This window comes from Pyxicephalus adspersus, chromosome 4 (assembly GCF_032062135.1).
Source record: "Pyxicephalus adspersus chromosome 4, UCB_Pads_2.0, whole genome shotgun sequence".
NCBI classification, from domain to species: Eukaryota; Metazoa; Chordata; class Amphibia; order Anura; family Pyxicephalidae; genus Pyxicephalus; species Pyxicephalus adspersus.
Genome location: NC_092861.1, coordinates 33,848,169 through 33,858,429, shown reverse-complemented (window position 1 = coordinate 33,858,429; position 10,261 = coordinate 33,848,169). Strand labels below are relative to the sequence as shown.

Sequence of the window (10,261 nt, the reverse complement as noted above, 5' to 3'; positions counted from 1 at the left end):
TATACGATCGTTCGTGTATATCGTGCAGGAACGTTCGTCGTTCGTTTTCCGACGATAATAATTGGAAGTGTGTACGTAGCTTTACTGCCAATCATGATAGCCAAAAAACTGACATCCAGAAGATGAGCAGAGGAAGATGCCATTGCGGGGACAGGTGAGTGAAAATCATGATCAGACAGGAAAGTTCATTTTTTTTGCAGACGGGACTTCGCACTAATAGACCGGTCTGATGACAGATTTTCTGAACATTTAATTCCACTTTATTGAAGAACTAAAGTTCCATTTTTAAACGTTTTGTATCAGGCAGGGCATTTGGTGTTCTTACTGCAAAAGGCATTCTTCCCTGCCTGATCACTTTGTAGAACTGTCACACAGCTGACAAGGGAAGACAATCTTAGCTTCCCCTGTGTTTGCTGGGACTGAATTAATTACTGCATGGAGTTATTTCCCTCAGGACAAAGGAAGAGAAGGAAGACGATGGGACGCCATGCAATGGAACAGGCACAGGTGTATAGTGGGGTTTAATTCTGCTTTAACCTCCCCAGCAATATGCATACTCCGTATTTTTAAATGTAAAAGCAGTACATTTAAAAATGCTTAGTATTTTAAATTTCCTGCCTGGTCCCGCTCCCCAGCCACACAATCCCAAGCAGATGCCCAGCCGGCATCAGCTTTCCCTGGCTTCGCGTTTCCAACATTCACACACCGGGAATGCAGGTGCCAGCCAAGCATCACCAGGTTACACAGATGCCCGGCATCGCCAGGAGAAGATGAAGCTGGAACCAGGTAGGACTTTTAAACTTCCCGGCAATTCTAACCCAAGTGTGGCTCAGGGTTACCGATTTTGGTATAGATAATTCACCCTGAGCCACACTCAGGATTATTAACAGGGAGATTAAGATCTTCCAGTAGTTCTAACTCTCCTGACTCCATCCAAAACTAAGAATAAACTTAGCCTGCACATAGACTTAAGGAGCCAGCTAGCTTTCCCCAATAGATTAGGAATTGCATGGCTTCACGTGATCCTCCCATTGCCAACCCAACAACAGGACCTCATGCTTGTACCTGCTCATGGTAAACCATACCCACCAATAGGATGCCGAGTTTTATGACAAGGTGGGCTGTGATTGGTGGGGAAGTGATGAATTCTATGACACACTGGCTGTATATCTTAGGTCCCATCTCCCGCCGTTTCTCTTACCAGGAAAGCGCATTCCCTCGGCCTTGTAGCCCCGCTCTTTCAATGCCTCAACCAGCCGCTTGGCCTGCGTGCTTTTGCCGGCCCTGTCAGCACCCTCCAGTACAATTAACGCCCCACGACGACCCGCCATTTTCACCGACAGTACGAAAACGAGCGCTACAAACACCTGGAATAAGTCAAACCCGCCGCTTTAGGTAGCTAACCAATCACAGCACTCGTCCTACCCTCTAACCTACACCCTATGGCCGATCAGTGGAATTTCTCATCCTCTGGCGAAGCCCGCCCATCAACTAGATTAGGATCTCCACCAATGGAATAGGAGCACCGAGCCGAGTATCCTCCAATCAGAGAGCGCGGTTTAATAGTCCTGTAGGCGGGACTAAAACAACCTTGGCGCAGCTTGCTGCCAGCGCGTTATGGCTCATGAATATTAATCGAACAGCCAACCAACCCTACACGCCGGAAACGCGCTGCTCATGAATAATCCAGCAAGCGCTTGAGCGGGATTGAGGTCTGACGGAGGAAACAGGCGGACTTTGTGAACATGGCGACTGCGATGTACCTCGAGCACTACCTAGACAGTGAGTACGGGGTTAGAAGAGGCGAACAGGCAGCGCAGACGGGGCTGTTATCGCGCGGTGCGGGGATAATTCTAGTAACATTCAGTCGAGCGTGTAATTAAAACTGCGTCACCAGTCCGTGAGCGCGCTCTCACATCTTGGAGTGCTACGTGCTGACGTAGGCTAGTTTACGTAACCTCATTTTGAACAATGAAAGCTTTATTGATTCGGTCAATGCTACTTCCTGTTTATATGGGGATTATACACATGCATTTTTGGTGAATATGCTGTAGAGAAAGAAAAGGCAGTCATGCATTGCGACAACTATTAGTTTTTCTTTATTTTACTGCTATTAAAATTGAGACCTGGCTAATTGCTGTGGGTTTATACACATTACTGCACATCTTTGCTAATAAAGCTTTATGGTATTGAATAAACTCTGTTTTATTGCTGGATAACATACACAATGCAGCCATGCTTTGCCCCCTTACCTGTGTGTAAAATATTAATGGCACTCCTATCTGTACCATTAGGTAGATATGGCTCATTTCCTCCAGTATAAACACTCAGGCCTAGCATGGTCACATGGGCTGCCCCCAAAATGGAACGAGAATTTGCCTTTTATTAGACACGTGCCCATTAGCGCGCCAGTCCTTACATATCATCTGCAGGGGTCAATAGGAAAAAAAAATGCTGAAAGCAAAGGGAACAATCGCTGGCATGTCATCTTGTGCCAGGACAAATGCCCGCCAGTCAGGATTTTTGTGAGTGGATTTTACTTCCCCTCTTAGTAGCAGAACTAAACCTGTGTGACTCGCTTATCTGTGTTTTATTGGAGGGCCCCTCCATCTTCCTTTACTTCTTTCTCATACGAATGATCATTGGCCATGCCGGCATGACTTAAAAAAAGAAGTAAACCCAAAAACAAAACAAAAAAGAAACACACCTTCAATCCCGCAGAGCAGTCGATCCGTCAGGGGGTTTCTTCCATCATGTCCTGCGTTGACCTGGCATCCGTCTTTGTGTTTACGGGTTCTTTTTTCTACGTCACCCTAGGCAGGCGCAGGATCGGGTGATGTAGATGGGGAAAAAACTTGCTAATCTCACTGCGCATGCTTGAGATCAGCAATTTCTTTTCCTTTTAGCAAAAGGACTCGGGCATGCACAGAAGGAGCAGCCAAGAGCCTCCCAGGATGCGTGACGTAGGTCCCAAGGGAGGCTCTGCCCTCCCATTCATTCATTAAAGGCACAATGTTGCACCTTTTTTTTTTTTTTTTTTTTTTTTAAAGGGTGTTGCACTTAAAAAAAAAACACAAACAGAATTTTTACCTTTCATAAAGGGTTGTCTATCCTTTTATGTAAAGTGAAAATTCTGAGTTTAGGTACACTTTAAGTCTGGCATAGGTACATGGGAGTTCATTCATTTGCCGGGATTGCTGGGTTTCCCTGGCAACCAATGCTGGTGCTGTGCATGTGCAGCTCAGCTTTAACTCCGGAAATCTGGAAACCATTGCTGCAGTAGGATCATTGTCTGTCCCTTTCTGCAAAAATGACCTGCCTGAATATACATACTTAAAAAGGAACTAAACTTAAAAATGGCCAAAACAAAAAATAAAATACACTTACCTTCAATCCCGCAGAGCAGTCGATCGGTCCAATGGTCTCTTCCATCAGGTCCCATGTTGTCCCGGTATCAATCTTCGGACCAGCGCTCCAGGCGCCGCCATCTTCTCCTTTTCTTACTACGTCACCCCACCCAGGCGTGATATCGGGTGATGTAGTTGGGGGGGGGGGAATTGACAATCTCACTGCACATGCGTGAGATCTGCTTTTTCCCCCCTTTTGACGAGAGAACCCAAGAGTTTTCCGGGATGCGTGATGTACTCTCCCATTCATTCTTGATCTATTTTTCATTTTTTTTTTCTTTTTTGTTTTTTTTTAGGCATAGAAAATTTACCGTGTGAGCTTCAACGAAATTTCCAACTCATGAGTGATCTGGATCAAAGGACTGAAGGTATGGACTGCAGCAGCAAACAAACTGTTTATCTGAATTATCTTTCACGATCCATTCCATCGGTAAAAGACTGAAAGATGCATGAACGAGTGCTGTACATTATGAGCGCTGTACACAAGCCAGATTCTAGTCTGATATCAGCCTTGAAGCGATAATCGGACAAGAATCATCTGACGTGTGACGTAGCCTTAGAGTCTCTTTAATCCTTCATAGCTTTTAATGGTTCTATCTGCTGACCTCCATGTCATTGCTATTTTTTGTAATCATATGTATGCTGACAAGGGAAACCAGTAAGAGTTATAGGAGACCTTGTAAATTATGGGGGGGTATGGGGGATGTCATAAAGTGATAACTAAAAGAAGAATAAAGAAAATTGTATTTCTCCACGATCACAAGTATAGCAGTATTGAGATATTGTGTAAATGCTATTTCAACATCATGTTCTTGACAAACCTAAGCTTAGATTAAATAAATACCTGTTGACCCTATCCACCTTATAATTGATTGTTTGACTGATTTTTCTCAGTTGCATTAAAGCTGTGTGTGGAGCACAGACAGGTACAGAGTACCTAATGCATACACTTTCCACCACTGGAGCTGAAAAGTCAGTTGGTGATGTAAGCAGCCACCATTGTATATATATTTAGAAACAGACTATGGTAGATCAAAGTTATTATGTATGTATGGTAGGCAAAGTATTGCTGGAGGATGTTAATAGGATTTAAATTACTGATCTAGGTACAATATATTATTGATATTTGAAACAAAGTTGCAGTATATAGAGCTTAATCCTAAAACTTATTTGCATCCTTGTGTTCTCCTATATGTACATTCAAGCCTAAAAAAAATAAATAAAAAAAGTAATGCAGTCCCTGCATCTAAGAATTGGTAATGTCCTCTTTGTTGAGTAAGTTATTGGTATAATTATTAAACAGGATTTATATAGCGCCAACATATTACGCAGCACTGTACATTAAATAGGGGCTGCAAATGACAGACCGATACAGACAGTGACACAGGGTGAGGAGAGGACCCTGCCCAGAAGAGCTTGCAATCTAGGAGAGTAAGTTCATCTTTGTTGAAGATTGTATAGACGGTTTAGCCATTGCAATGAGCTTTTTATGACTAATAAAGTCTGTTTAGCCTTCTTGTGGATTGTGTTCTTAAGGCGCAGATGGGATTGCTTTGTTAGCCATAATTCATTAAGTATGTTAATATATTTGGTGATGTCATAAATTTTACCAGGTGTATCTGAAGATTTATTTATTATTATTTTGTAACAGATAAAAAGAAAGAGATTGATGCCTTGGCTAGTGAATACATAAACAAAGTGCGAGATTTTACCCCTGAACAGAGGGTGCAACATTTACAGCGCATTCAAAATGCCTACAGCAAATGCAAGGAGTACAGTGATGATAAAGTGCAGTTAGCTATGCAGACATATGAGATGGTAAGTACCCAAAGCAGTACAGTTACAGTGCTCCGGCTACTGGAGTTCTGCTGGTCTACATTATCTTTTATTTTATTGATTTACCTTCGACTATAAACCTTTTAGCGATTTGAATTGGTCCCTCCTAATGGCAAACCTAACAATGTGGCTGCTTTTGCCTTACTATCAGGATTAACTTACATGGCTGTGAGCCCATGGACAGTAATCAACAGGTAGAATATCCAGTGGCTGATGGATGGCATGCTGCAAGTGGAGGCAGTACTCCTGAGCTCTATACTTTGTTATGATTTGGTAATTCAGATAAAGGATTCAAAAGTACGAAGTCCCATTGTCATTACAGCAAAGTAAGTGGCATTTCATAAAAGGGGATGTTGGAAAAAGTAGAAGCCTATGTATTTTCATCATCACAGGTGTCTTTTAACTACAAGTCATTTTACTTACCCTTGTACCCTCATTGGCTATGCTGGGGAGATTCAGTCAAATATTGGTACAGATAAATACAATAGTGATAACTCTTAACATTTGTTGCCTTTTGATTCAAATTTTTAGGGTTCCATTTAAATATTTTTAAAGCATGTTAGTGTTTTTTCTTTTTTTAATATATATTTTTTTTTTAATATAATAATATTTACCATGTAAGTTATTATTCATCAAAAAGTATATATTCAATTTGTCTATAGCCTAAATGTAACCCCTCCTTAATAATTTTTTTTCTTTTAAAAAGGTGGATAAACACATCAGACGGCTTGATGCAGACCTGGCACGATTTGAAGCCGACCTCAAGGAAAAATTGGAAGGAACAGAGTTTGACAGCCCATCTGCGCGGGGAATAAAAAGTAATTGTTTGGTCTCTCTTTTTTTTTTTTTTTTTTTACTTTTGTGATAGGTATATCTCTTTCTACTGCATAAAACTGCACTTGCTTTTTGTGCAGAAAATCGATCACAGAAAGACAAGCGAGGTTCCAGAGGTCGCAGAGTATCAGAAGAGGATGCTGTAAAGAAGAAGAAATTAAAAGGAGGGTAAGTAGATATTTGGAGCAGAATGTCAGGAACATCACTTCTTAATAATTAGCCACACATAGAATGCTACGAACTATAGGACACTTAAAGGAAACATGTGGGGGTAAAAATTGGGCCAAATGACTTGCTGTTCTGCTGAAATGGCTACAATATTAAGCCACTGACAAAGCACAAGCATGCTGTGGGTTATGTATGACACAAATCATACATTTTATTCAGTTAAAAGCAATGGTTAAAAAAATTAACTTTATTAAAATTAACCCCCCCCAATTTATCCTGGTATATGTTCCCTAATCCCTTCACCAGTACCAAAAATAAGTATTGATGAGTCTGCAGTATATATGTACACCTTGATTGGATTTTGTTGCTGATTACATCCACTAATCACCTTGTGCGCTGTATGTTTTATTTTACAGGCCAGTGTTCTCAGAGGCAGTATTGTCTGTGCATCCTTCTGATGTCCTTGATATGCCTGTAGACCCCAACGAACCCACTTACTGCTTATGCCACCAGGTGTCCTATGGAGAAATGATTGGCTGTGACAATCCAGATGTAAGAGTCCAGTTTATTTTTTACTTTTTTTATTTATTAAAATTGTTGCATTTTTTTTTTTTTTTTTACTATTGGGTGCTAGCAACATCTCCAAGTTATTTCAGTTTAGTGTTCTCCCCAGAAAATGTTTCCATCTGGATAGCATGAATAAAGTAGAGGGGTTGTTCAGGGGGGACAGCTATGCATGCAATATAGCTGGCCCATATAATAGACATTAAAAAATGGTTTGCTATTTTATATTTTTATTTTTTTCGTCATCAAGGAAGAGCAATAACATGTTTGTACAGATAGAACCATGAATGTTTCTATGCACATTTGTAGTAAAGCCCAGATAATATGTCTGACCAGAGCACAAGAAGAAATAGTGATAAACATACAGCCTCAATTTATTTCAGTATATAAACTCCTCTCCACCACCCTAACTACACAAAGTTCCTTTACCAGCAATTACACAGACTGCACTGAAGAGACAAATAAGGATGTTGATTTCTGGCACCATTTTCTTAACACTTAAGTTACCCTCCTAGATTCACACAAGGTAGCTTATTCACTGCCCCATTCACCTTGCCTTTGCCACACTTTGCTCTTCCACCTTTCTGTTGGTACTTTGCAAAACACCTTTCCCTTTATTGTTTTAACCCTTTTTGCAAACCACCTGCATCTTCCTATTGACACAAGCACTTCTTAATGTACACATTTTAGAAGATGAAAATAGGAATATCTGCAAAACCAACAAATGATTTTTGCCTGTCCCATTGCTTGGGCCATTGGAACATTGCTAAGTTGAAAAGACATTAAGATCTTCAAGCAGAAAACTTCCTGGTGTCAGTGCCTGGTGTCCATCTGTGCTTTGGTCTCTTTGGCTGGCCCCTACATTACCGCGGTCCTGTAGCAGCAAAAAAGAAAAGATGCCATCCAACATCAAATGCCAAATGTGGAAAAACTTCCTTATATTATGTTAGGCTGTAATGATGTAACCAAGTAATTACATGTTTGATTTCTCTCTCTAGTGTCCCATAGAGTGGTTTCATTTTGCATGTGTGGATCTTACCACTAAACCCAAAGGAAAATGGTGAGTTTTAAAACTTCAGCTATTCTTGTAGAAAAACACGTTAAATCCTGCTTTCATTTACTTGGTTAGGAGCATAGATTGCTGTGATATGTCTGTACCTACATATTTTCAGGTAATTCCATTAACATTTGAAATCTCACAGGACCGGTAACATGGGCTATGCAAATTTTCCTCTTATTCAACTTTTTGTGCATATGTTTTAACAAACACCTTCTGTAAAACAACAATATAATCATGGACTGTTAGACATTTATGAGAAATTGTCTTGTCCCAGCATAAACAATTGGCATTTGTCTACCTAGTTTTTATGATTGTTGCTCATCCTTTAAAAAATTGTATGTAAAATTGTTAATTGCTGGTGTTGTTGAGTGACCCTTGGTCTTGTGATGGGCTACAGCAGGTGATCAACCTGATCAGAGAAAAGTGTTATAAACAGGGCTGCTCGGGGGGAGGGGTGGGTGGGGTAGACTTTAGGTCTATTGAACTAGTATGTTAAAGTGTACCTAAACTCAGGATAGACAACCTTTTTATGTAAAATGAAAACTCTGTTAGTTTATTTGTTGTTTGTTTGTTTGTTTTTTTTTTTTGTTTTTTTAAGTGCAACACCCTTTAAAAAAAAAAAAGTGGAGCAACGCCCCCTAATTCTCGATCGCGTAGGATCGAAAATGAATGGGAGCACTCTTGGGCGCTCCTTCTGCACATGCCTGAGCATCTCGGGCATGCGCAGAAGGAGCCTTTTTGTGCAAAAATACTGTTTTTTTTTTTTTTAGGATCCCATAAGTGGGTAGGAAAAGTGGTTCCCACCTCCAGCAGCCTGGTTAGCATACGTCATGAGGCCCTTGTTCTTTAATAGGTTCAGTGTGCTGGCTCACAATGTGTAGGAAATTTACATATATCCAGGAAATGTGGTTTAATGTGAACGTTGCCTGGACTAAATGTTTGTAAAGCAGTGAGGTGCAGGCACCTTGTCATGCAGAAAGTCCTGTAGTAGTCTTTAGATATGGATCCTAGTTACCGGCTGTAGATGAAACTTCGCCTTTAACTCAAATTACGCTTATGCCAAAATCCTACCAACAACAAGCCCTGCCCTTGTGATTCAGTGGTTAATGTGAGAACTTCAGTAGCCATTTGACAGTTAAATTACATGGGCTGATTTGCTAACTTGAGGGTAATGCTTTGATGGCAATTTGGGAAGTAATTTCTGCATGTACATCTTAGGTCTAAAAACCGAGAGGCTGTATATTGATTTGAAGACTTAGGCTATGTACACACGTTCAAATTTTGACAAGAGTGACAGATGGACAAACGATGTACACAGAGCACCATTCTGTTATATGTTGAGGGTAGAACAAGCAAGCTGCACCCCACTGTGCTCTTCTCTATTGATTTGTACAGCAGTCATTCAAAGATCCATCAGGACAGATCCATGAACAACGTTGGGCAACCGCTGTACATATGTCTAATTCTCGCCAGAGACGAGTCCGACCGTTCGTATCAGGCGAGAATTCTCATTACAATGTGTGTACATAGCCTAACACTGATTTAATCCATATTGGGTTAGGTTCACTTTAACTGCATCTGCGAGTAGTTAAATTTCCATTATTAAAATGACTTGTATAAAAGCAGGGTTTTGGCAGCATACTACTTAAAAGGGAGGGTAGCTAAGGGCTGACATGACAAATTATCATGATCCACCTTGACAGATTGTTCTGATTTTAGTCTTCTCTGGAAGTACCCTTTAATATTTACATAATTTGTGAAACATTTTAAGCCCATTGCAATGTTCATTAATTTCCTTTGTTTGGAATTCACCACCTATGTTTTATTCTATTTTTTTTTATGGATCATGTGTAATCTGAGTGCTCATTCACAAAGTTTACTGCCAGCTTAACATGTTTTAAGATTGGTAAATTTGCAGTCTACAGTTGAAGTACAAGTACATGTAGCAGTCTTTCTATAATTTCTCTGTAACTCATGTTTGGTGTACAGTTCTTGGACATGTCCTGTTAAAGCCAAAAGATCTTGCTCCACGTATATCACACAATGTTATTGGTACATGGTTATGTAGCTCTGTGTCAGATTGTAAACTAATGGCGCAAGTCAACAAGTAATGTGTGCTGCTATTTTTCATTGGCTTTGCTGGGCTGCATATCTGCTCTGTAAAGCTAAAGCAATGCTTGTTTTCTTTCAGTGCTTATGTTGAAACTAGTCCAGACAGCAATAACTTCCAAGTAATGCAATGAATCTTTAAAAAAAAAAAAGGCATAGTAGTACTTCTAATGTTATGGTGCAATCACAGAAATAAATGGTCACAACTCTTCCTAAATTGTTGTGACTTGTATAGTTAACTCTATATATAAATTAGAGCCAAAGAATACCTATATTAAATCCA

General features: G+C 40.2%; 2 protein-coding genes across 2 annotated transcripts in view; one reads left to right on the top strand and one right to left on the bottom strand.

Annotated features, from left to right (window-relative positions):
* The window catches only part of DTYMK (deoxythymidylate kinase), a 7,682-nt gene extending 6,201 nt beyond the window's left edge, over nt 1-1,481 (bottom strand). Inside the window, exon 1 of the mRNA XM_072407818.1 lies at nt 1,202-1,481. Within this exon, the coding sequence (XP_072263919.1) occupies nt 1,202-1,331 (130 nt within the window). The 5' untranslated portion in view covers nt 1,332-1,481. The remainder of the gene's footprint in view (nt 1-1,201) is intronic.
* A 126-nt stretch (nt 1,482-1,607) lies between these two features.
* On the top strand, nt 1,608-8,412 carry ING5 (inhibitor of growth family member 5). Its single transcript, XM_072407816.1, has 7 exons — nt 1,608-1,782; nt 3,704-3,775; nt 5,059-5,225; nt 5,950-6,061; nt 6,158-6,245; nt 6,662-6,797; nt 7,808-8,412. Exons 1-7 carry the CDS (start codon nt 1,746-1,748, stop codon nt 7,871-7,873), a joined length of 678 nt encoding a protein of 225 aa, XP_072263917.1. The 5' UTR covers nt 1,608-1,745; the 3' UTR covers nt 7,874-8,412.
* The last annotated feature ends 1,849 nt before the right edge of the window (nt 8,413-10,261 follow it).